The sequence below is a fragment of the Convolutriloba macropyga genome, chromosome 10 (genome assembly GCF_964194025.1).
Source record: "Convolutriloba macropyga chromosome 10, txConMacr16.3, whole genome shotgun sequence".
Taxonomy (NCBI): Eukaryota; Metazoa; Xenacoelomorpha; order Acoela; family Convolutidae; genus Convolutriloba; species Convolutriloba macropyga.
In genome coordinates this window covers 622,523-650,239 of record NC_134477.1, presented here as the reverse complement: position 1 = coordinate 650,239, position 27,717 = coordinate 622,523, and the positions used below count along the sequence as shown (strand labels likewise).

Here is a 27,717-nt window from a genome sequence, read left to right as displayed (position 1 = left end):
AGTTAAGTATAAGCGGAAAAAACAAGTAAAATTAACTCTTTTTTACTTAAAGGCTTTAAAAAGAGTCCTCCAGGGTCTGCCTTAAAAATCAAATCCCATTTTTTTAAATCAAAAAACTTTTCCAAAGAATCCTTGAAATTTGTTCGAAAAACGCAATAAGATTTTATATTCATTAAAAAAATCATTTTCAATTTTTCAAAAAACTGGAATCACCTGAATAATGTTAGCGCAAAAGAAAACTTCTTTTACTTGAGAATTGACCTTTTGGCCATTTCTTTACAGGATTTAAACACCAGAAAAACGTAATTCTAATGACGCATTCAGAAGAACTCCAAAGTATATCCGATATGCTAATCATGCAAAAACAACAATAAATTGCACTGTTATAATTGAACTTCAGTAATATTTGAGTCGGTTAGTCTCAGAGCTAGTTAAGGATACGCGCAAAAATAAGTAGACTTAGCTCTTATTACTTTGAGGCTTTAAAAAGAAGGCTTTAAAGTTGCATACAATTTCAATTGTCACATAGAAGTATAAATGAAGGGATGTTTTTATTGGCCATTTCGGCTGTTCCCATTACACATAAAAAATAGGGTGTGAAGCACCTTAGCTAAATTTTTTGAGTTGTTTACGTGTTCTTTTGAGATCGTCCATTGAAACTGTAATGCAGATCTGAAATATGTTGAGATAAAAGTAGAATAAACAACTCACGTGGACATTTAGGATCACCTCGAATACCTAAACAAAACTGTTGATTTCAAGAATTCCAGGAATTTAATTGAAAACAATAGGCCTTTTGCAAGTCGTTCACCTGGGTCGAGGAGAAATCGGAAAAATATGTGAGATAAAGCAGCCGAAAGTAGCTTTTATTTCACCGCCAATTTTGTACAAAAAGCTGTGACATTGTGGTACATTGAGGTGTACATTGCTATGTAATTTTGTACCTTGCGGTGAAAAGCAGTGAATGCGGTATAATTTTTATTTTCACCGCATTCAAATTTCCGGAGAGGGATTCGAACGTCTCACCTACTCCATGTCTACAACTTGATGGGCGATGTTTATAGTTAAGATGCCGTGATTAATGCCTATCTTCATTATGTTCAATGAATCAATTTCCGGTGATTTTGCTTCAGACGCTACCACGGTTGAATGACTATGTTGATTTGACATATTTTTGTGTTAGTGAAAATATGGTTAGCATACGACGTTTAATTTGTTGAAGAGTTCTTTTTGATCTCCTCTATGTTTTTGTTGATCTCCTCTATGCAATACACTAAGTTTTTCAAGGAGATGTTGAAGGTGGTTGTTAGTTTTTTTGTATCTGTTAACAGATTTTTTGACTTGCTGGGCGGCCCATCGCGTTCTCTATAGTAGTGTAGTCTTCTTGTAGCAGGTTTTAGTCAGCCTATCCAGGATGCTGTGACTTCGTGAAGGAGCAAAATTGTTTTGCAAAAGGCAGCTGCTTGATTCCATACGGATGACCTCGTTTAAAATTTAGTTTTGTAATTCTCCAGATAGATTAGACAGAAGGTTCTAATCGATTGACTGGGTTCGCCGATCAACTGTAGCGGCTGCTCTTCCCTTTTGGTTGCCACGACAAACACTTAACACCATTCAGTTCGTTCAGGCGGTTAATCCACTGAGTTCATGCAAATATTATGTTTTTGAAGTTCGCTTTTGTTTTTATTTATCTGCAATGTTCTTACCGTTGCAAAACAGTCGGTTTCAATATAACGAGTTAAAATTCCAGAAGTTGAGCTTCATAACAGTTGAATTGCAGCTCCAATAGTTCGCTGATACTGGACACAGTAAAAAATTACTTAGTGCTCAGGAAAAAATTTTATTACAAGACAAAGTGAAATTTTACTGCTCAGGAATAATTAAAACGCAAACCACAGCAATACGTCATTTATAATTCACGAAACTTTGTTTTAACAATATTTTGCTGAGTCATAGGAAAAAAGCCGCTTGCTAGGACTAATACTGTTGAGTATGGGTATGTTAATAGTGTTATTTTCTTCCATTTTGTCTCCATATTCAATGACATGACTGTACTAGTAACAGTAACTGAAACTGAGACTATTACTTGACTATTGAAAAACGTTTACGTCAGAACTGACTGTTGTCAACGGCCTCACATTCAATGTTTGCTCAACAAGACGCATTGTGTTTGAGAGAACATCTTCAGTAATAGATCGGTTCCCCAACAGTTCAAACATTGTATTTTGCTATTTCTGACCAGTGGCTCCCACACAAGAGCTCCTACAGGTGGATTGAAATTCCAACTGATACCTTGTTGGAATAAATGTTCTTCAATTCTTTCTTTGTTCCACGCTGTGGTAAACTCTTTGAACTCCTGATCGAATGAAGTTCGTACCGTTGCCACTTATCATTGTGATCGGGTGCCTCTTCGAGATAAGAACCGCAAAATTGTGTTCAGACGACTCTCGGTATCAAACTTTGGAACTCTCTCTATTATCACGTCTCGTACTGTTGGAAATGCAATCTTACACAACAGTGCTGCATTTATTGCTTTTGTTATCCGATAATTTGCTTCAGAGTTCATTTTCGCTCCCACCAAGATTGCGATACTTTGGGTGTGCTCATGTCACAAAATTAAATGTGCGTATTTCTGTTTTGTTGTTATTTCCGGCAATAATGCGCTACGTTGAGCGACCGGAGCGAATGTTTGGTGCCAAAGAGACAAAACTGTGTAAACTTGATACAACACACAATAAAAGTCCCTGTATTTCATTCACAACGCTTTTACTGGAATCGACAAATAAACGTGCGGAGCCGCTTTTGAAGGACTAGTATTTTCGTCCCCTAAATTCTCAATGAAGTCCTTGAGAAGAGATCTGAACTTTTCACTATATAAAAATGTACTATTTTAAAACTGTCATTCACCCAATTGATGCTTTACGAGAATTAAATTGAAAAAGCCGCATATCGATCTAGTACCAGGAGGCACGTGCTGGAAATTGTAACTTTGAAACACCAAGTCACAGTTTGGATGATAGAGAGGTAATTCAAAAAAGACCAAGACCCCCACCGGACAATAAAGACCCCCAGCACAATCAATGGTCAAGTAAGAGAAAACACAAAGCAGAATACAAACCGCCTGACAGCAATGCAGAACAGAACAATGCAACCACCCGTTTTCAAAGCAGAAATCAGGGTATTGGGGAGAAAATTGCGAATAACCTGCAAACCGTGAGCGACTTGATTTAAAGAGCAAGTTGCGAGATGATTTCACAGCTTGACGAAGATCAACATGAGATGTGCATCGGCGATATTGATGACATGTGGAAAAACATTGACGACATGAAGAACAATTTTCAGAATCACACTTCGCAAAAGAACATTACAACAAACTTCAACACACAAGACAACAGCCATTTCGACAGAGGCTATCTGAACAACCAACAACAACATCAAATAAAAGAGCAACTAGACAACAGCAAACATCGATCAAACAAAGATAGCAGATTAAAGTCTGTAAACTGTTTATCAGTTGAACCTTTGCGAAACCTGTTTGGGAGCAAACCATTGAGCCAACAAATGTCCTTCAAACTCTAAATACAGGGAGCAAGATGCGGACAGTGACGCAACGCTATACTATACGGTGCCAATAGTAGACACGGACGAACACTGACCTCATCAAATAAACTCTCAACTGAACAACTCGGAAAGAAAGGGCGACTATTTTACAGTCATCAACAGCAACGTTAAAATAACAACAAAGGACACGGCGGCACCGACAAAAACAACAAATCTTCTCTAAGCCATGCCAGAATTACGCCTACAGAAAGAGACACGTCAACAATTTGTCTTGGAAGGAACTAACGGAACTGACACAAATACATGTTAGACAACTTCAACAGAAATTTCAAGTTTGGAAAACGACGAAAGCTACAACCTCAAACAGATTTATGTTGAGGGAAACATCCATTCTCAAAAGTTGATGGAGCATCCGTGAGACATTGCCAGATATTTAGGCCATCTTATACATGTCAATATGCCAGCTCTGGATAATCTACAAGTCCCAGTATTGATTGGACAAGAAAACCTTAACGTCATCTCGCCAAACAGAGGGGAACAAGCACCACCATCAGCACCAAGGGCAATTATTTAAAAACTTGGTTGGACTATTTCTGGACCTCAAAGAGCAATGGATGACAAAAGAACGCAAAATTCTGAACATCATACTGTTTAATTTGCAGCAATTGCCTCGAACAAAACAATGACCTCAACGACAAAGTTTCCGATTGGTAGAAAGCAGAGGCAATACATTGGAATCCGAAGCAAATCGACTGATCCAGAGTTTTTGTCAGCTAACAAGGTACTTATTAGTCAACATGCGTGAGACAAACAGATGGACTTAACGAAATGGCACTTCTCTGGAAAGATAACAGCCTTTTACCAGACAACCGGTTGCAAGCCTTGATTCATCTAAATCAACTTGTAAACAGACTACGGAGAAACCATAACAGTAAAAGAAATGTAATGACGACATTCAAGCAGGACTAGAAAAAAGCTACATTGCAAAGGTACCTTTTCCATCAACAGAAAGAAACAGGATGTTATAGACCACACTATGGTCTTGCCTGCCTAAACAAACCCGACAAGATACGGAGAATCTGCAATTCCAGGGCACCACTAAGCGTAACAAGCATTAATGGCAAACTCTTAGCTGGACCTGCCCTCCTCGGTATTATGCTTGGAATTTATTTACGAGTCCGACAGGGAGCATCGCCAACCAGACAGAGAGAGGGAGAGAGAGAGAGAGAAAGAGAGAGAGAGAGAGAGAGAGACCTCGAAGCATTGTTTATGCAAACTGGAGTACGACAGCAGGACCAATAATATCTGCAAATCGTGTGGAGGCAAACCAAAAGCTCAGAATTAGAGATGTACAAATACCAAAGACACATCTTTGGAGCCACGGAATAACCAGCTTGTGCAAGTTTTGTTTTTCAACAGACAGCCACAGAAGACATCGAACATCACTCACCGTAGAGACCATTTAGCGGGCTTTCTACATGGATGCCATTGTTGCATCTTTCAGCGACGCCACCGCAATTTTCGTTTTCACTACAGCCAAGGATGTCAAGGATACTCTGAAAAAAAGTAAACTCAATCTTACAAAAAGATGCAGCAACAGCCGTGAATTTTGTCAGCAGATGCAAGATTATATATGCAAAGCAGTCGAAGAGCTGATCAGTAAACAGTTTTCAACAAAGAGTACTTGGAATTCACTGGAGCTTGAAGTAAAAAATAATTTTCCGAGCCAAAATCTAATATGAAGAACCGTGGAAACCTGGACACATATGGGACAAAGCCATAAGTGGAGACGATGGAAAGGCCACCAAGGAAAACACACAGGAAGCGTAACTGTTATGTACAGTAGAGGTAAACAGGTTGGTAGGTGGTACAGCAATTGTGGACACAATGGAACTTCATCTTTTCTGCGGCTCACCATATGAAGCAACAGCGGCAGCAGCATACACCAAGACAACCAGAAATCAAGAAAAAGCAATACGTTTATATATTAAAAAAACAAGAATGGCATCCTTACGTCAAACAACAATCCCCAGACTAGAACTGCATGCAACACTTAATGCAGCAGGGTTGAAGAAAACGATCGAGGATGAAATGGATTGACAAAATCTTTCTTTGGATTGACATCTGGACCGTTCATTGAAACATCAAGATAAACACAACATGTACATCGGAAACCGAATAGCTGAAATAAGTGAGCTCACAAGCGCTTATCTGTGGGAATGCCTCAACACCAGCCCACCAACCCTCAGCCCAGCTGATCAAGGAACGAGGGGACTTACAATAACAGACTGAAAATTTTCTTGGGTAACGGGGACTACAGTTTTTTTTACGTTCTAGCAACAACGGACAACAGACGGATAACAACCTGAATAAATTTTTTTGAACAAAGCAGAACGAAAGTTTCAGGGAACATGACGACGGCCAATTGAGAAGAAACCTATTGATGCCAACAGTTTGAGCCAATGGTCGAAACTCAGAGCCGTCGTTATCAAAATGAAAAATCTCCAAAACAAAACAAGAAAACAAGACCAACGGATCATAGACGCAGAGATTTTTCCTTTCTGTCTATCTCAGCAACAACCATTCGATGAGAATGTCAATCAAAAAACACGCGACAAGACAAGTCCAAACAAGAGTGATCAATTCAGTTGACACGATCAATAGACGAATATGGAATCGTTCGCTAAAGCAGCTGAATAGCCAACGCACCAATTTCAACAGCAACGAAGAGGCTAATAATCCTAGACGGCAAGAAATAGATAATTCTTGTTTTCCTGGAATTGCTACACATTAACATTCATGTGGAGTTGAACAGCAAAAACGCAGAACTCAGTTGAACTATTGGTTTCCTAAATGCAAAACAGTAATGAAGAAGATATCAAACAGATCCTAAGAAAGCAGACCACAGAGACAACTCACCAGTCAGCCTCAGATATCAAACCTTTGGAATTACGATTCTCAGTCAAACATATAGCTTTCAAGGAAACCGGAGTACACTTTCTCGGGCATTATAAATTCTACAGCCAGATTAACACAGCCATGAAAGTTTACTTTTGTTTGTTCACCAGTCCGACGATATGAGTCGTGCATATCGAAATGACCAGAAACTTGCAAGAGGAATCATGCCTTATGCTTTCCGAAGATTCGTCAGTCATCGAGGACTACTGGAAATAACTCACAGCGACAGCGCTTTATGTTTCAGCAGTTCGGCAAACACTATCGAGGAAAGCAGCTTCACAACTACACAGATCGAGAAATACGCAGATTCGATAAAGATTGCATGGAAAATTATTCAACCAGGAGCAACCACATATTGATTGATCATGAGAGCACTTTATCAGGAAGAGCGAGCAGTTCTACTTCAACTTTGATGGTTCTAGGAAACTCTAGGAAGACAGTTTCTCGACCTTTTCTTGCCAAATCTACTCAACAGCAGGCCTCTGATATCAGTGACATACGCGATATCAAAAGCCCAACGCCAGGACATTTTTTGACAGGAATTACAAAAGTACTGCCATCATATACTACTAATCGCGGCAACCTTAGAAAACTGTGGACAATGTCGACAGTATCATGAGAGAATATTGAACAAGTTATTTGAAGGAATATCTGCCAAAGCTAAGACAACATTGAAAATGGCATTCAACAGTAGAAGGGATAGAAGCAGGGGAATTGATATGGATACTAGAAAACAACACACTAAGGGGTATTCGGCCGGTAGGTAGGGTGCAAAAAGTTAATAACGGTAAGAATCATGTGTTAAGGTTTTGCCTGGTTAAAACATCAAGAGGGGGTTTTGTAAACGAGCTATTAAACTTATTTTGATCAGCAACAAATCATCATAGATGTTATCAAAATTAAATCGGTAACGAAAGTTTGAAAACATTGTGAAAACAAACTTGATATCAAATATGGGTTTTGGTTAACGTGGGAGATGAAAATTTCAAAGATTAGTTTAGTGGGCTATCAATTTGAAGGAACGTTCCGGTTTAATTCAATAGTTAAATCATGAGGCTACTAAAAATAGTGAAGCTTATCGTACCTTGGGGAAATACTTCCAAACGGGAAATGAAGGTAGGTAGGTTTAAAAAGAAAACAAATTATGGATAGACATCAGGTAGGTTCTGGAACTCAAATGAACAGTTAATCAGCTAATTGCAAAACAGCAATTTGATTTGAACCGACAGGTTAACATTAGAGATTTAAACCGACAGGATAACATTATTTTGAACAAGTGGATGACACCAAACAGCTTATTGTAAACCAAACACCAGAGGTACAAAATTATTACAGAATATTTGGTATTCTGGCGAAATGTAGTATCGGGAAAGCAGGTAAAAGGAAGGCAATAAGTACAAGGTATTGGTAGGTTAGGTAAGGCAGCAAAGACGGGGAGCATCAGGTTGTGAACCCGAAATTTTCAAGGAACATCTCAGAACAACCTTCCAGAAGTTATTCAGTATTTGACATCTGTCAATCAGCCAATAGACAAGCCGATTTATAACAACTACAACTGTAAACAATCAAACTCAATCAGTACAAATATCCATTCAAAATTCTAGCATACATTTTTCAAATAACACTAAAAGCAGCATGTTAACAACCAGTACAGAGGAACAATACGGACAACACCGACCTTGACAGAAATTTTACGACAACAACAAACCATTCAATAAGAATTACGTCAGCAGAAGCAGCATTTTTCGAACAGCATTCAGCATGTTAATCAACAGGAGACATCATCAAATTCAGGTCAGAAAAAAATTGTAGAAATGGACGAGTCCATAGCTTCAGGATCAGCGTTTTATCGAGGAAAAAACTCAATACAACATTTTCAACGGAATCATCAGCAGCTGAAGCAAGAATATCCAGTTGGGCTACATTAAAAGCAACGACCGAGCAAAAGAGAGCACGACAAGACGACGAAGAGCTACTTCAAACGGACTTCAAAAACAACTAATCGTCTGCACGCACTCTTATTTTGGTGCCCAAATATGGGGTGGAGTGTACCAGAAAACACGTGCTAAAAACTGTAACTTTGAAAAACCACAGTCATGATGTTCATTAAAGAGATGTAATTCAATGTTTAGGAAATGGATGAGTTTTTAACCGAAGCAAAAGAAGAGTTGTGAAGCCAATCTTGCCAAGGAGCAACAGTTGGCAAAGGGTAACCCGGGCGCATCGTGCCAAAGGAAATATAACTCAAGGATATTTTTTGAACTATCGCCAAAAATTACGTCAGTGAAGCAAGCATACTAGCTGTAATCTCTGAATTCCGCTGCCCCACCAAACCCCCAAATTCAATTTTAACTGAAGGCGGAACATCGCACATTTTTTTCTGCTGACCAAATAATCCCCTAACCAAGCTCGAACGTGCAACCTCAAGGCAAAGGCAAAGACCACGAATCAACCGTAAAGACCAAGGACCCCAACGGACAATAAAGACCCCCAGCACAGTCAACAGTCCAAAAACAGAAAACACAAAGCAGAATACAAACCGCCTGACAGCAATGCAGAACAGAACCATGCAACCTACGGCTTTGAATGCAAAAATCAGGGTATTGGGGAGACAATTGCAAAGAACCTGCCAAGGAGCAACAGTGGCGAAACGGTAGCCCAGGCGCAACGGGTCAAAGGAAATATAATTCAAGTTTCTTTACCAAAACACCGTCAACACTGGCGTCAGTGAAGCAAGCGGAATACCTTGATTCAATGTTAACTTAAGGCGGAACACCGCACAGATCAGTCACCCTTACTAGATGTGAGTAGTAATTTGAACAAATTTCAAATTTTTGAATTAGTTTTCCAGGAAAAGTTAAAAGATGTATTCGCTTTTCTCTCCTTAAATGCGAGCAAAACTTAACAACGGCTTTTGGTCGTACCAATGAATTGATGAACGACTTTTACAGCGTAAGTGAGCAACAAAGTAACACAAACAATTTTTTGAAAGATTTTGAAAGTATTTATTTTTGAAAGATTCTAACCCCTTCTTTTGGTTTCAAATTTTTTTGTTAAAAATTTTTTTTGGTCGGACCAATGTAGAGATCAAATCAAACAAAAGTCAATAGGCAGCTTTGCCATTGTGTAACTTTTCAGACTGCTGACTTTTTCGTTCGTTGAAAGAGCGGAGAATTGCGGTGAAAAAAATTTTCACTGCAAAACGCCCACATCTTTTAGCGTTGAATGTGGTGAATTTTTGTAATTTTGCAGTTTTTAGCGGTGAAATTTGCGGTTTCCTTGCGCCATCTGTGACTTACTTCAATGATATTTCTTACTTCAATATTGATGTGAATTCAAGATCAGCATTGAATTTAGCGGTAAATATTTGTAGAATTTGCAATTTAGCGGTGAAAAAGTTTTGGTAGCATTGTAAATTTTTTTCAACCGCATTCTGCCGGAAGCGGTGAAACATTTTGTCTCACCGATTAAGCGCCGATTAAAAATTTTTCACCGCTGAAAAGTTTTTTTTGCCGCATTCATCACATTGAGCGCAAATCGTACTTTTTTATTCAAATATTAATTTTAACAATTTTTAGCGGTGACACCTCGACCCGGGGGTTCTTTGATGTTTTGGCCCAAAAAAGAAACAATTTAATAGGTTTAATAACCAAATATTTATCAATTAGGGTGAAATGGAGGGGGGATCCTAGGGCTGAGTTACCTGGACAATCATGATGCTCGTCTGCCCCGTTGTGACAGTCAATGCGTCCATCGCACACAGAGCTACTGTTCACGCAAATATGATCTCCACACAAAAAAACTTCTTCCTCTGCGTAATCAAGAGAAGCAAGTCCCTTTCCACCCTGCTCCACACAACCTTAGCGAATGCAATCAACATCAATAACCCGATATAGACCTCTACCCGTACCTAAAGTTCAGTGAATATCAGTACTGATTTAGAACTTTTTCAGAGAAATTTCAAGTATATATACTGATTCAGAATATTTTCAGAGAAATTTAATGCTTTAGTACTGATTCAGAAGGATTTCAGAACAAATTGTGAAGTTATTTCTGAATTTCTCTGAATCAGAGCAAAATTCAGAGAAAGTATTCTGTATTCTTCTGAATCAGAAGATAATTCAGAATGAATCAGTGAATTAGCTCTGAATCAGACAAATTCAGAGCAAAATGTGACCTGAATTAGACTCTGACTCAGAACTGAATTCGGCTGAGGGTTAGGTACGGGATACGTATGCAAATAGCAAAAAGTGTCACCATACCTGAGAGGAGTGAACAAAAATGACAAAAATTAATGAGAAATCTTCGAAGTATGCGGTTTTTGTCGGTTCCACGCGTTTGTAATGAAACGTTCGGTACGATCGATGATAAAGCTTACGTTTGTTTTATGTTTGTTTTTATTAAACTCCTGTTCGTTTGACGAGAAGAAAAAAGTTCTATTTGGTTTAAAACACAGGTGTAGCTATGTTTGATTTGGAGCAGAAATTGTGTCATTTTTTTCCATAGGAACATTTGTTTCTTGTTTATATCACATTGGACATAATGCTGTCAATCTGTTTGCAGGGTTCTGAACAACTTTCCCGGAGATATTAGAGAGAATTAAAATTTTATTTTGTTATCCTCAGTTCATTGGGAAAAACATAAATTCGCTACTCTTCCATTAATAAAGATGTAACAAACAGGATGATTTGATGGAAAATCTTAAGATTATTTCACGTCCACAGAGTTTTGATATGATGAAATGTAACCAATTAAATAAAGTAGTTTTCCAGTATTTTACTATGGTTTCAAACCGCACAAACCAAAGTTTTCTATGTTGGAAACCGAACTGCTGTGGTCGCGAGCACGAGTAACAAAAATTTTGATTTATACTCATTGAATTAAAAAATGGCCTAATTGTACTAAAATTAACAGCACAGGCATTTGCAGCCTGTATCTTTATGAAAGGTTACAGGAACCTCTGGATATAGATTTGGTGACTTAGGTTTATTTACACATTCAGTATGAACAAATTTCTCCCTTTGCCCTATTTTGCAATCAATGGTACAGTTTCTTGCACATTGTTTTCCTAACCTGAGAACGTGTCATTGAATTCTACAGAGAGGATAGGTGAACTGGTTTATGATCATCATTAATGGCGAAATTGTCGCATTTGTCGCCCAAACTTACTGTTTACGAATGGTGATAGAGTTGTGGTTTATAACGAAAATAAATCATAGATTCGGTTCAAATGAGAAACTGTGCTTCAAAAATATCACTTCGTCAGCATCAAGTAAAAAAATTGTTTTTATTTAATGAAGTTTCAACTTAAACTCTTAAGCCTCTCTACTTTGCGATATATAACTTCCCCTCCTTTATTAAGCAAATTCTTAGAGATGGCTTCCCCAAATCTTACTGACTGTTTCTTTTGTCTGCTCAAAGTTCCCAGGATCCCTGATGGATTTTCCATCCAGTGAATGAAGTTTCTTCAGTGGAATTCAGTGAGGACACGTATATGTTGTAAAACTGCTCTCATCTTGTGAGTCAAAAGATTGCTGATCAAGATATTCAGTCTTGATGTCATCAGGTTCCAGTCGTGCATTTTAGCTGTCACTAAAAAGCACAGTCTTTTGTGAAAACTCCGGCTGCTTAAATGAAGTTCTCATTGCCTGGCGAATAAAAATAGACGGGCGGAACTGTTGGTGAACTGCTTGTTTGACAACTTTACCTTCGGTCTCCAGGCTTGAATAGCCAGTTTCACTGTTTGGACCGTTCCCTCAGCAAGTCCGCTTGCTCTTGAATGTGAGACGGGTAACGCCATTTTTTCTTATCGCGTTTTCATTCCTCTGTTTAAGGACAACGCTTACAAACTCGGGCCATTCTGTGATACTAACATATTTGATATCTCAAATAGCAAAGATTTGATTCAAGAACATTATCATTTCTCTGATGTTTTATTTCACTCAGGAAAGTCTTCTATCCAGCCGGATATATCTTGACTTCTATCACAAGACACACTTTGTTCCTTAGCATAACGCCATTTCAAATGAAAACTGTCCCAAACCTTTTCTTCTGCTTTAGTAGATACTGTATTTGACTCTTCAGAACTCTTAAGCTTTCAGACTTCTTTACTCATAAGCTAGCTTGTAGGTGATTACCACAAAGCCCACTTAGCTCAGTGGTTACGACTTGCTACGCAAATTAAATATTACAAGAGGCCACGCGGAAGATTGAAGCGCATATAAAGCAAACCTTGTTGGCCGGATTAAAGCAGAACCTAACATTTTTCATGCAGTAAAGGTTACTCAAAAATAAAGACTAGCCAATATAAATTGTGAACTGAAGAGAGTACTGGTTATCAAGAGAAAAACATAATGTCTTTAGACAGATTCAGCGCTGATTTCCTCTGTCACCAACCTCCTGTTATTGGCGCGCAATTGAAACAAAAAGGGGATTGCATTGAAGATGCTTTGAGATTTCATTTTTTCAGCTCAATCTCAATAGATCCAGCGCCTTTCAACGCGTTCAGTGCATTTCCTACATAATTTTAACGCATTCAGCGCATATCTTGCATGTTTTCAGCGCATTCAGTGAATTTTATACATGGTTTCAGCGCATTCAATGGATTTCTTACATAACTTCAGAGCACTCAGCGTAATTTTACAACAAAATGCGCCGAAAATGTGATAAATTCTCGACCCGGGCGCTTTAAATTGAAACGGGTCAAGAATTTTGGTCAAAACGTGTGTAACAGAGCAATGAAAAAAACTGAAACATTTTTTTTTCAGTGGTTGAATCCCATATTATAATACGAGCAATCTCCTGTATTTTCAGCACTTATATGTTATAAAGCGTCACTACAAAGCTTTTTGCAAATGCCTCTCGCATCCGTTTTCTGAAATTTGGGTAACGGAAAATTCTTTTAACTGAGTAGTTCTTATGTTATATTCATATTTTTGAAAATGCTGGAATTTAAATAAATAAAAAGCAGATTATTCTCTAATTTAAATGGCAATTTGAAAAGCAAAGTTCTTCTATTTTAGGTGATATTTGTTATTAATGATATGTATGTACTGTATGTATGAAACAGTAGTATCTTTTTAGTATAATTGATTCCCAGCCCGGATGGGAAAGGAGAAGGGAATCACCACTAGAAAATAAAAGAAAGTCTCACAACTTAGTTTTTCAATCAACTTGAGATAATTTTCCGACATAGTGTTATGTCATCATCCTAAAAGATGCGCTCAAAAGAAGTATTCTCATTAATAATCAGACTTTAGCTCGTTAATGATCAGGATATAGCTCGTTAACATTCAGACTTTAGGCAACGATCAGATTTTAGGCATTTTCAACGCATTCCTTAGACAGTTTGGAAAAATTTTTCAAAAGACTTTGATGTTTTTTCTGCTTCTGTATATACAGAAGCAACGCTGGAGCACGACTGAACAGAATCACACTCGAGCAGACAAACTTAAAACTTAATTATCAATTTTTTGAGCACAATTTAATCACTTACCTTACGCATTTTTAGCGCATTTCTTAGACAGTTTGGAAAGTTTCTTAAGATGTTTTTGACTGTATAGTCTTATAATTACTCTTTCGCCAAAGCTAAGTCTCAGCAGCATAAAGTCATACTGTAGTAATATACACGTTCTTTACTCTTAAGCTAGCTTACAGTTGATTAACACAAAGCCCATTTAGCTCAGTGGTTACGACTTGCTACGCAAATTAAATATTACAAGAGGACATGCGGAAGATTGAAGCGCAGATGAAGCAAACCTTGTTGGCGGGATTAAAGCGAAACATATTTTTTTCATGCAGTAAATGTTACTCAAAAAACAAGACTAGCCAGTATAATTTGTGAACTGAAGAGAGCACTGGTTATCCAGAAAAAAAAACAGAATGTCTTTAGACTGATTCAGCGCTGGTTTCCTCTGTCACCAACCTCCTGTTATAGGCGCGCAATTGAAACAAAAAGGGTAAAAATTCAATTCAAAGGCAAAATTTTAACATAACATGGGGCTGAAACTGTTTGTCAAATGCTTAGTATGAAATGATAACGCGCTGAAATTATGTATAGATTACATTGAAGATGCTATGAGATTTCCTTTTTTCAGCTCATTCTCGATAGTTTCAGCCCATATTGTGCATGTTCTAAGCGCATTCAGTGAATTTTGTACATGATTTCAGCGCATTCAATGGACCTATTACTTAATCCCAGCGCTTTAAGTGGCTTCTTTACATTACTTCAGCCCACTCAGCGAAATTGTACAACAAAATGCGCCAAAATGGCGATGAAATCTCGAACCGGGCGCTTGAAATTGACCCGGGTCGAGGATTTTGGTCAAAATTTGTGTAACAGAGCAATGACAAACGTTGAAAATTTTTTTTTCCAGTGGATGGATCTTATATAATAATGATGATAATAATAATAATAATAATAATAATAATAATAATAATAATAATAATAATAAAAATAATAATAATAATAATAATAATAATAATAATAATAATAATAATAATAATAATAATAAAAATAATAATAATAATAATAATAATAATAATAATAATAATAATATAATAATAATAATAATAATAATAATAATAATAATACGAGTAATCTCCTAAATTTTTAGCACTTATACGTTAAAAAGCGGCAATACAAAGCTTATTACAAATGCGGCTCGCATCCAATTTTTGAAATTTGGGTAACAAAAATTTTCTTAACTGAGATATTTAAATGTTATAATCACATTTATGTAAATGCTGGAATTCGAATAAATAAATAGCAGAATATTCTCTAAGTTAGTAGCAATTTGAAAAGCAAAGTTCTTCCATCTTTGGTGATATTTGTTATGTATGGTAGGTAGTTACACTATGTATGAAACAGTAGTATCTTATTAGTATAATTGAGTCCCCAGACCTGATGAGAAGGTAGTAGGGAATCACCCCTAGAAAATACAAGAAATTCTCAGAACTTAGTTTTTTTTCAATCAACTTGAGATAATTTTCTGACATATTGTTATATCATCATCCTAAAAGCTGCGCTCGAAAGAAGTAATCTCGTTAATAATCAGACATTAGCTTGTTAGTGATCAGAATATAGCTCGTTAATGATCAAAATACAGCTCCTTAGCGATCAGACTTTAGGCAACGATCAGATTTTAGGCATTTTCAACGCATTCCTTAGACATTTTGGGAAATTTTTTAAAAAGTTTTGATTTTTGCTGCTTCTGAATATACATAAGCAACGCCGGAGCAAGACTGAACAGAATCGCACTCGAGCAGACAAACTTAAAAGTTTAATTCTCAGTATTTTGAACACAATTTAATCACTTACCTTACGCAGTTTCAACGCATTCCATAGAAAATTTGCAAAGTTTTTTTTTTAAGTTTTTGACTTTTTTGTGCTTTTGTATATATAAAAGCAACACCGGAGCAAGACTGAACAGCATTGCTCTCCAGCAGTCAATTTTAAGACATTTGGAGATGTGCCAGAAGAACTTCATCAACTCTTAAGATACAGCAGTTATCATAGCTGTAGTATATAACCAAAACAGTTGATTGAATGAAACCAGGTACCTTAAGTTCTGTTTTCCAAAATAAGAATTATCAATTTTTGAAACAACGAAGATTTTCGATTGATTAATGGCTCAACAGAAACGGAAAAGATGAAGGACCATACTTGCTGACTACGTTACAGGCAATAGTGAGCAAGACAAATGCATATGTAAGAAAAGCGCTGAATCCGCAGAGTTTGAAATTTTCACAAGTGCTGAAAATTTAAAAGAAGCTTCTGAGAAGCTGCTGAAATTTTGCAAGAGAAGTTTTGACGTTCTGTAAGAAAGGCGCTGAATCTGCTAAAAAAGAAGTTTTCACAAGTGCTGATAATATTTAAGAACCTATTCAGTAACTACCATTTTTCAGTTTTCAGTGCAATCAGCATAAATCTTTCATAAATTTCGCACGTTGAGCTGATTTCTTACAAAAATAAGGCGCGGAAAAAATTTGATTGCAAATTACTCACATGAGAAGCGAAACTGTGGATCAGTATTGTGTGGGTTGTCATACGGCTTCCAATACTTTTTTCTCGCCAAAACATCAATAAGGTTGCACAACCGCTCCGTAAGCAGGCAATTAGCTAGGAAGGGTAAGGAAAAGGAAAATTAATGAAAGCTGTAAATTCAATTACCACTAAGTCTTAGCGATTATATTTTAATATTATTACATATTGTTATTATTATTATTTTCAATTATTAGCTTCCAGTTGTGATTTCAAAGAAAACCAAAAACAACTGCCCAGGTTTTGGTCCAGACCCAAATTGAGCTATGATCAGACCCAATCGAGCGCACACCCCTGTGTTCCCAGACAGAAATTACAGGGTCTGGAAAGCGGTTCGAGCGCACAATAGTCTGGACCATGGTCTGATTTCGGTCTGATCAGAGGTCAATTCGGTCTGGAAGGTCTGATCATAGTCTTTTTAGTCTGGACCATGGTCTGGGTTCGGTCTGATCAGAGGTCAATTCGGTCTGGAAGGTCTGATCATAGTCTTTTTAGTCTGGACCATGGTCTGGGTTCGGTCTGATCAGAGGTCAATTCGGTCTGGAAGGTCTGATCATAGTCTTTTTAGTCTGGACCATGGTCTGGGTTCGGTCTGATCAGAGGTCAATTCGGTCTGGAAGGTCTGATCATAGTCTTTATAGTCTGGACCATGGTCTGGGTTCTGTTTGACCAGAAGTCAATTCGTTCTGGAAGGTCTGATTTCGAGTGCAATATTTTTTTTTCACTTTTTTGTTTTTTTTTAAATAGGGATGTTGGCTCTGCCAAGAGGCAACAATAAAGCAGCGTTCCGATTAGAGACTCATCTAAAGTCCGATGACTCTGATCAGAAAGAAGGAGTCCAACAGATAACAAATGCCGGTCCCCTCAAGAGGAAATTTTGACTAACAGAAGACCACGACGTTTCTTGTGGAAAGCTGTCTAAGTTCATCCATTGAGTCAGAAATATGAACTAAGGGATATAGTAAATAATTTTTTTCTCAACAGTTAGGTTTCGTTTTCATTAGCAATACTTTCAGAATTGGCTTTTCCTTAGATGATTTAAATACTACAAACACCAGTTTTTATGAAATGAATACATCATAGCATAATTAAGAGATTTGTTCATAATTAAAGTTTTTTTCTGATCAGACTATTTTGAGCGCACGTGAGTCTGATCATAGTCTGAGATTGAGTCTGGACTGGTCTGAAGATGGTCTGATCATAGTCTGTTTAAAGTCTGGACAATGGTCTGAATTTGGGTCTGATCATAACCGCTCTATAGTCTGGACAGTGGTCTCGGTTCGGTCTGATCAGAAGACATTTTGGTCTGGAAAGTCTGATCAGAGATGATTTTGGTCTGGAAGGTCTGATCAGAGGTCATTTCAGTCTGCATAGTCTGATCATAGCTCAATTTGGGTCTGAACCTAAACCTGGGTGGGAAACTCTGCTTCTGTACTACATTATTATTCCATTACCCTTTTTTGGCCACTGTTGCTATATGAAGAGTGGCCAGATTAGTTAAAGGTTGCTCAGGAGAGCAATTGAAAAAATAAAAAAAACTGTATTTAAAATGTAGTTTAGATTGCGTCAAACTCCACAAAGCTACTTTTTGTGGAAAATGTTGACACAGCAGTGTTTAGAACTGTGGGAAATGGTGACAAAATTGGTGACCGGATATCACAGATAAGCATGTGAGCCCGTTTTTGGTAAATTAATTTTTTCTATTTGGCGTTCATCTCGACAAAGCGGCACTACAAAGCTTATTGCAAATGCCTCAAGAGTCCGATTTTTGAAATTTGGATTAAAAAACATTTTTTATATGAGCTATTTAGATCTTTTAATCATATTTATGAAATTGGTAGAATTTGGATTAAAAAGTAGCAAAAATTTCCCGAAGTTAGTAGCAATAGAATAACAAATTCCCTCCATCTTAAGTGATAACTAATATAAAGGATATATAGGTACAGTATATATGAAACAGTAGTAGTATCTACGTAGTTGATTTAATGGATTTTTCAAATGGAATGACATATGAAGGTTCAGTAAAGCTCCCGAAATTTTTTTATGACATAAGATCTGACATCTAAAAATCTTTTCAAAGAGGAAAAACCTGATTTATTAGTCAAAGAACAACAAAACATTGTTCAAAACTCAATCAAAATTTGTCCTCATATCAAGAACTGACATGAGCTAAACACTGCTCGTCACACTTAGAGGACATGAAAATACCATAGAAAACGAAACCAAACAAATGTATGACATAATGAGTTGCAAAATATAAGAGATAAAAATGGGACGTCGGGCTCCAATTGGAGAACTTATGGAAAGTTCTGCCATCAGGAGTAGCATCAATTTATTGCAAACGAATTGGGATTTTTGCAAAAATTCCCTTTTAAAGTCCTGATTCCAAAACTCTAGAAGCTAGAGCACTTTAAAATAACGGCGCTTTTACAATAAGGACACCGGACTATTTTAAGCAAAAGTGGCCACCGTGAAGTGAGAACTATTAAGATCGACAGCACAAACGTAATAAAAGACACTTGAAGCCTTCTTTGGCCAGTTTGCTTGCTATTTTGTTTTTTTTTGACGCTCGTGGAAAGCGTCTTTCAAATCTCAAGCAGTATCCGACAAAAACTGTTCAATTACCAGAGCCGATTGACCATTGCTGACCTCTTTTTGCAACTCTATCAACTACTCTACAATCTATCAACTGCTCAACGCGAGCTGCAGTTTCCAAGCTGTCAACCAATTTCAAATGAACAGCTCTAATACTCAAGCATGTGATGATCGCCACAATCATCTTTACTGCACGTATGAACATATTTACTTCAAACGGTCCGAAATATTTGACGCCTGTATTGGACAATGGCAAAACATTATTCGCCACTCTGACTGTCCGTAAAATCCTAATCTGCGGACCTGGGTTGAATTTTTCCGCCCAAAATGATGTAAGAGTGGGGCTGCAATGGGAGGATTTTTTAGGAAAATGCAGCTCAAAACTCTTACGTCTTTTTGAGCTGCATTGGGCTTCCATGGGGGGTAAATGGTGTAAGAGTGAGGGGGTAAAAGACAAATTAACCCCCCACTCTTACATCTTTTTTGGTCTGCCAAGGGGGGTAAAACGATGTAAGAGTTGGGGGGTAATTTGTCTTTTACCCCCTCACTCTTACACCATTTTACCCCCCTTGGCAGACCAAAAAAATGTAAGAGTGGGGGGTTAATTTGTCTTTTACCCCCAACTCTTACACCATTTTACCCCCTTGTAAGCCCAATGCAGCCCAAAAAGACGTAAGAGTTTTGAGCTGCATTTTCCTAAAAAATCCTCCCATTTCAGCCCCACTCTTACGTCATTTTACACCCCTTGGCAGCCCAACTCTTACATCATTTTACCCCCTGGCAGCCCAACTCTTACATCATTTAACACCCTCAATCTTTTAGCCCCATACCTGAAGACTGCCAGTTTTGAACCCACAACCTCTGAACCCTCAGCTGCGTCGCATTATCCTCCAGACCATCGATGCTTGTCCAACTCTTGACGGTCTATATATATAAATAATAATTGTTAGAATTGCCCCATCACATCAAATTACCCCCTCACTCTTACATCGTTTTACCCCCCTTGGCAGCCCAACTCTTACATAATTTTACCCCCTCTGAACAAATTACCCCCTCACTCTTACACAATTTTACCCCCCTTGGCAGCCCAAATCTTACATCACTTTACCCCCTCTGTACAAATTACCCCCTCACTCTTACACAATCTTACCCCCCTTGGCAGCCCAATTCTTACATCATTTTATCCCCTCTGAACAAATTACCCCCTCACACTTACACCATTTTACCCCCCCTTGGCAGCCCAACTCTTACCTCATTTTAACCCCTCTGGACAAATTACCCCCTCACTCTTACACCATTTTACCCCCCTTGGCAGCCCAACTCTTGTCTCATTTTACCCCCTCTGAACAAATTACCCCCTCACTCTTACACCATTTTACCCCCCTTGGCAGCCCAACTCTTACATCATTTTACCCCCTCTGAACAAATTACCCCCTCACTCTTACACCATTTTACCCCCTTGGCAGCCCAACTCTTACATCACTTTAACCCCTCTGAACAAATTACCCCCTCACTCTCACACCATTTTACCCCCTGGGCAGCCCAATTCTTACCTCATTTTAACACCTCTGGACAAATTACCCCCTCACACTTACACCATTTTATCCACTTTGGCAGCCCAACTCTTACCTCAGTTTACCCCTCTGGACAAATTACCCCCTCACTCTAACACCATTTTACCCCCCTTGGCAGCCCAACTCTTACATCATTTTACCCCCTCTGGTCAAATTACCCCCTCACTCTTACACCATTTTACCCCCCTTGGCAGCCAACTCTTACATTATTTTACCCCCTCTGAACAAATTACCCCCTCACTCTTACACCATTTTACCCCCCTTGGCAGCCCCACTCTCACATCATTTTAAACCCTCTGAACAAATTACCCCCTCACTCATACACCATTTTACCCCCCTTGGAAGCCCAACTCTTACCTCATTTTACCCCCTCTGGACAATTTACCCCCTCACTCTTAGACAATTTTACCCCCCTTGACAGCCCAACTCTTACCTCATTTTACCCCCTCTGGACAAATTAGCCCCTCACTCTTACACCATTTTACCCCCCTTGACAGCCCAACTCTTACCTCATTTTACCCCCTCTGAACAAATTACCCCCTCACTCTTACACCAATTTACCCCCATTGGCAGACCAACTCTTACCTCATTTTACCCCTCTGGACAAATTACCCCCTCACTCTTACACCATTTTACCCCCCTTGACAGCCCACTCTTACCTCATTTTACCCCCTCTGGACAAATTACCCCCTCACTCTTACACAATTTTAACCCCCTTGGCAGCCCAGTTCGTACATCATTTTTCCCCCTCTGAACAAGTTACCCCCTCACTCTTACACCATTTTACCCAACTTGGCAGCCCAACTCTTACCTCAGTTTACCCCTCGGGACAAATTACCCCCTCACTCTAACACCATTTTACCCCCCTTGGCAGCCCAACTCTTACCTCAATTTACCCCCTCTGGACAAATTACCCCCTCACTCTTACACCATTTTACCCCCCTTGGCAGCCAACTCTTACATCATTTTACCCCCTCTGGACAAATTACCCCCCCACTCTTACACCATTTTACCCCACTTGGCAGCCAACACTTACATCATTTTTCCCCCTCTGAACAAGTTACCCCCTCACTCTTACACCATTTTATCCACTTTGGCAGCCCAACTCTTACCTCAGTTTACCCCTCTGGACAAATTACCCCCTCACTCTAACACCATTTTACCCCCCTTGGCAGCCCAACTCTTACCTCATTTTACCCCCTCTGGACAAATTACCCCCTCACTCTTACACCATTTTACCCCCCTTGGCAGCCAACTCTTACATCATTTTACCCCCTCTGAACAAATTACCCCCTCACTCTTACACCATTTTACCCCCCTTGGCAGCCCCACTCTCACATCATTTTGAACCCTCTGAACAAATTACCCCCTCACTCATACACCATTTTACCCCCCTTGGAAGCCCAACTCTTACCTCATTTTACCCCCTCTGGACAATTTACCCCCTCACTCTTAGACAATTTTACCCCCCTTGACAGCCCAACTCTTACCTCATTTTACCCCCTCTGGACAAATTACCCCCTCACTCTTACACCATTTTACCCCCCTTGACAGCCCAACTCTTACCTCATTTTACCCCCTCTGAACAAATTACCCCCTCACTCTTACACCAATTTACCCCCATTGGCAGACCAACTCTTACCTCATTTTACCCCTCTGGACAAATTACCCCCTCACTCTTACACCATTTTACCCCCCTTGACAGCCCACTCTTACCTCATTTTACCCCCTCTGGACAAATTACCCCCTCACTCTTACACAATTTTAACCCCCTTGGCAGCCCAGTTCGTACATCATTTTTCCCCCTCTGAACAAGTTACCCCCTCACTCTTACACCATTTTACCCAACTTGGCAGCCCAACTCTTACCTCAGTTTACCCCTCGGGACAAATTACCCCCTCACTCTAACACCATTTTACCCCCCTTGGCAGCCCAACTCTTACCTCATTTTACCCCCTCTGGACAAATTACCCCCTCACTCTTACACCATTTTACCCCCCTTGGCAGCCAACTCTTACATCATTTTACGCCCTCTGGACAAATTACCCCCTCACTCTTACACCATTTTACCCCACTTGGCAGCCAACACTTATATCATTTTTCCCCCTCTGAACAAGTTACCCCCTCACTCTTACACCATTTTATCCACTTTGGCAGCCCAACTCTTACCTCAGTTTACCCCTCTGGACAAATTACCCCCTCACTCTAACACCATTTTACCCCCCTTGGCAGCCCAACTCTTACCTCATTTTACCCCCTCTGGACAAATTACCCCCTCACTCTTACACCATTTTACCCCCCTTGGCAGCCAACTCTTACATCATTTTACCCCCTCTGAACAAATTACCCCCTCACTCTTACACCATTTTACCCCCCTTGGCAGCCCAACTCTCACATCATTTTAAACCCTCTGAACAAATTACCCCCTCACTCATACACCATTTTACCCCCTTGGAAGCCCAACTCTTACCTCATTTTACCCCCTCTGGACAAATTACCCCCTCACTCTTACACCAATTTACCCCCCTTGGCAGCCCAACTCTTACCTCATTTTACCCCTCTGGACAAATTACCCCCTCACTCTTACACCATTTTACCCCCCTTGACAGCCCAACTCTTACCTCATTTTACCCCCTCTGGACAAATTACCCCCTCACTCTTACACAATTTTAACCCCCTGGGCAGCCCAGTTCTTACATCATTTTACCCCCTCTGAACAAGTTACCCCCTCACTCTTACACCATTTTACCCACCTTGGCAACCCAACTCTTACCTCAGTTTACCCCTCGGGACAAATTACCCCCTCACTCTTACACCATTTTACCCCCCTTGGCAGCCCAACTCTTACCTCATTTTACCACCTCTGAACAAATTACCCCCTCACTCTTACACCATTTTACCCCCCTTGGCAGCCCAACTCTTACTTCACTTTACCCCCTCTGAACAAATTACCCCCTCACTCTTAAACCATTTTACCCCCCTTGGCAGCCCAACTCTTACATCATTTTACCCCCTCTGGACAAATTACCCCCTCACTCTTACACAATTTTACCCCCCTTGGCAGCCCAATTCTTACATCATTTTAACCCCTCTGAACAAGTTACCCCCTCACTCTTACACCATTTTGTTCTCCTTGGCAGCCCAGCTCTTACCTCAGTTTACCCCTCTGGACAAATTACCCCCTCACCCTTACACCATTTTACCCCCCTTGGCAGCCGAACTCTTACCTCATTTTACCCCCTCTGGACAAATTACCCTCTCACTCTTACACCATTTTACCCCCCTTGGCAGCCAAACTCTCACATCATTTTACCCCCTCTGAACAAATTACCCCCTCACTCTTACACCATTTTACCCCCCTTGGCAGCCCAACTCTTACCTCATTTTACCCCCTCTGGACAAATTACCCCCTCACTCTTACACAATTTTACCCCCCTTGGCAGCCCAATTCTTACATCATTTTACCCCCTCTGAACAAATTACCCCCTCACTCTTACACCATTTTACCTCCCTTGGCAGCCCAACTCTTACCTCATTTTACCCCTCTGGACAAATTACCCCTCACTCTTACACCATTTTACCCCCCTTGACAGCCCAACTCTTACCTCATTTTACCCCCTCTGGACAAATTACCCCCTCATTCTTACACCATTTTACCCCCCTTGGCAGCCCAACTCTTACATCATTTTACCCCCTCTGAACAAATTACCCCCTCACTGTAACACCATTTTAACCCCCTTGGCAGCCCAACTCTTACCTCATTTTACCCCCTCTGGATAAATTACCCCCTCACTCTTACACAATTTTACCCCCCTTGGCAGCCCAATTCTTACATCACTTTACCCCCTCTGAACAAATTACCCCCCCACTCTTACACCACTTTACCCCCCTTGACAGGCCAACTCTTACCTCATTTTCACCCCTACTCCTATTGCAGCCCATTGAAGCCCACTCTTACATGGCAATTTCAGCCATGGGGGTTAATTCCTTAAAAGTCCTCCCATTGCAGCCCATTGCAGCCCACTCTTACATGACAATTTCAGTCATGGGGGTAATTCCTGAAAACTCCTCCCATTGCAGCCCATTGCAGCCCACTCTTACATGGTAATTTCAATCAGGGGGGGTAATTCCCGAACACTCCTCCCATTGCAGCCCACTGCAGCCCACTCTTACATGGTAATTTCAATCAGGGGGGGGGGGGGTAATTCCTTAAAAGTCCTCCCATTGCGGCCCACTGCAGCCCACTCTTACATGCCAATTTCATTCAGGGGGGGTAATTCCTTCAAAAGTCCTCCCATTGCAGCCCATTGCAGCCCACTCCTAGATGACAATTTCAGTCATGGGGGCAATTCCTTAAAAGTCCTCCCATTGCAGCCCATTGCAGCCCACTCTTACATGACAATTTCAGTCATGGGGGGTAATTCCTGAAAAGTCCTCCCATTGCAGCCCATTGCGGCCCACTCTTACATGACAATTTCAGTCATGGGGGGTAATTCCTGAAAAGTCCTCCCGTTGCAGCCCATTGCAGCCCACTCTTACATGACAATTTCAGTCATGGGGGGTAATTCCTGAAAAGTCCTCCCATTGCAGCCCATTGCAGCCCACTCTTACATGGCAATTTCAGTCAGGGGGCTAATTACTGAAAAGTCCTCCCGTTGCAGCCCATTGCAGCCCACTCTTACATGGCAATTTCAGTCATGGGGGGTAATTCCTTAAAAGTCCTCCCATTTCAGCCCATTGCAGCCCACTCTTACATGGCAATTTCAGTCAGGGGGGTAATTCCTTAAAAGTCCTCCCATTGCAGCCCAACTCTTACATCATTTTACCCCCTCTGAACAAATTACCCTCACACTCATACATCAATTTACCCCCCATAGACAAATTACTCCCCCATTCTTACATCAAAATGGGAGGATTTTAGGGAGGACATTCGACCAGGGGAGTTTTGATTCTAGTAAAAGGACAGCAGATTACACAAAAGTGTTTCGCTGCTCTCAATGAGGTTGGTAATCCAAATATCTCTTACCCGGGAGGAGGTTTCACCCCTATTTCACCCCTAATTAGCGGGGATTAGGGTGTAATCCATTTCCACTCTTATTTACCGGGGAAAAGAGTGTAAGAGTGGAATTTGAAGAAATTACACTGTTATTACACTCTTTTGTACACTCTTTTTACACTCTTAGAAAGATTGTAATTAAGGGTGGAATGATAAAAGATTACACACTTTTTTCCACCCTTATGAAAAGAATCAATTATTTCTACACTCTTATTTTTACACTCTAGAAAGAGTGTAATTAAGGGTGGAATGATAAAAGAGTACACCCTTTTCTCCACCCTTATGAAAAGAATCAATTACTTTTACACTTTTACACCCTTTTTATTTCTAGAGTGTAAATTAAAGTTGGTGATAAAATTAAAAGTTCGGACTGACCGAACTAATTTGGACAAGTTTTTACCTAGTTCCAAAAAAAGTATCTGAATTTTTTCTATCACCGAACATTGTTTTGGTGACCAAATCGTCAATTTTAGTCCAATTGTGCTCATTTTTGGTTTGCAGGCTCATATTTAAACATAATTGAGGATGAAAAAAAATGGACTGAGCAAACCATTTTGGACACGTTTTCAATTACTTCCAAAAAAGTATCCGCGCTCGATGAGGCTTAGCTTTTTCGATCACCGAACATTGTTTTGGAGACGAAATCGTCAATTTTAGTCCAATTGTGCTCATTTTTGGTGGGTATGCTCCACTTTAGCAGCAATTGGTGATAAAATTAAAAGTTCGGACTGACCGAACTAATTTGGACAAGTTTTTACCTAGTTCCAAAAAAAAATCTGAATTTTTCTATCACCGAACATTGTTTTGGTGACCAAATCATCAATTTTACTCCAATTGTGCTCATTTTTGGTTTGCAGGGTCCAATTTAGACATAATTAAGGATGAAATAAAAAAAATGGACTGAGCAAACTATTTTGGACACGTTCTCAATCACTTCCAAAAAAGTATCCGCGCTCGATGAGGCTTAACTTTTTCGATCACCGAACATTGTTTTGGACACGAAATCGTTTATTTTTGTCCAATTGTGCTCATTTTTGGTAGGTATACTCCACTTTAGCCACAATTGGTGATAAAATTAAAAGTTTGGACTGACCGAACTAATTTGGACAAGTTTTTACCTAGTTCGAAAAAAAAAATCTGAATTTTTTCTATCACCGAACATTGTTTTGGTGGCCAAATCATCAATTTTAGTCCAATTGTGCTCATTTTTGGTGTACAGGCTAACATATAGACATAATTGAGGATGAAATAAAAAAAATGGACTGAGCAAACCATTTTGGACACGTTTTCAATTACTTCAAAAAAAGTATCAGCGCTCGATGAGGCTTAACTTTTTCGATCACCGAACATTGTTTTGGACACGAAATCGTCAATTTTAGTTCAATTGTGCTGATTTTGGAGGGGATGCTCCACTTTAGCCACAATTGGTGATAAAATTAAAAATTCGGACTGACCGGACTAATTTGGACAAGTTTTTACCTAGTTCCAAAAAAAGTATCTGAATTTTTTCTATCACCGAACCTTGTTTTGGTGACCAAATCGTCAATTTTAGTCCAATTGTGCTCATTTTTGGTTTGCAGGGTCCAATTTAGACATAATTAAGGATGAAATAAAAAAATGGACTGAGCATACTATTTTGGACACGTTCTCAATTACTTCCAAAAAAGTATCCGCGCTCGATGAGGCTTAACTTTTTCGATCAACGAACATTGTTTTGGACACGAAATCGTCAATTTTTGTCCAATTGTGCTCATTTTTGGTAGGTATACTCCACTTTAGCCACAATTGTTGATAAAAGTAAAAGTTTGGACTGATCGAACTAATTTGGACAAGTTTTTACCTAGTTCCAAAAAAAAATCTGAATTTTTTCTATCACCGAACATTGTTTTGGTGGTCAAATCATCAATTTTAGTCCAATTGTGCTCATTTTT

At 39.4% G+C, this 27,717-nt stretch overlaps 1 protein-coding gene across 2 annotated transcripts in view; it reads right to left on the bottom strand.

The window, feature by feature from the left end:
* LOC142348271 (uncharacterized) overlaps positions 1 to 27,717 on the bottom strand; it is an 87,872-nt gene that overhangs the window by 3,925 nt on the left and 56,230 nt on the right. The window contains exons 4-6 of one of the 2 annotated variants that reach the window (XM_075399565.1): positions 16,526 to 16,639; positions 10,223 to 10,378; positions 712 to 738 (exon numbers count right to left, since the gene is read on the bottom strand). In XM_075399565.1, the coding sequence (XP_075255680.1) occupies positions 712 to 738; positions 10,223 to 10,378; positions 16,526 to 16,639 (297 nt within the window). The remainder of the gene's footprint in view (positions 1 to 711; positions 739 to 10,222; positions 10,379 to 16,525; positions 16,640 to 27,717) is intronic. The other variant, XM_075399566.1, reaches the window with a different exon arrangement.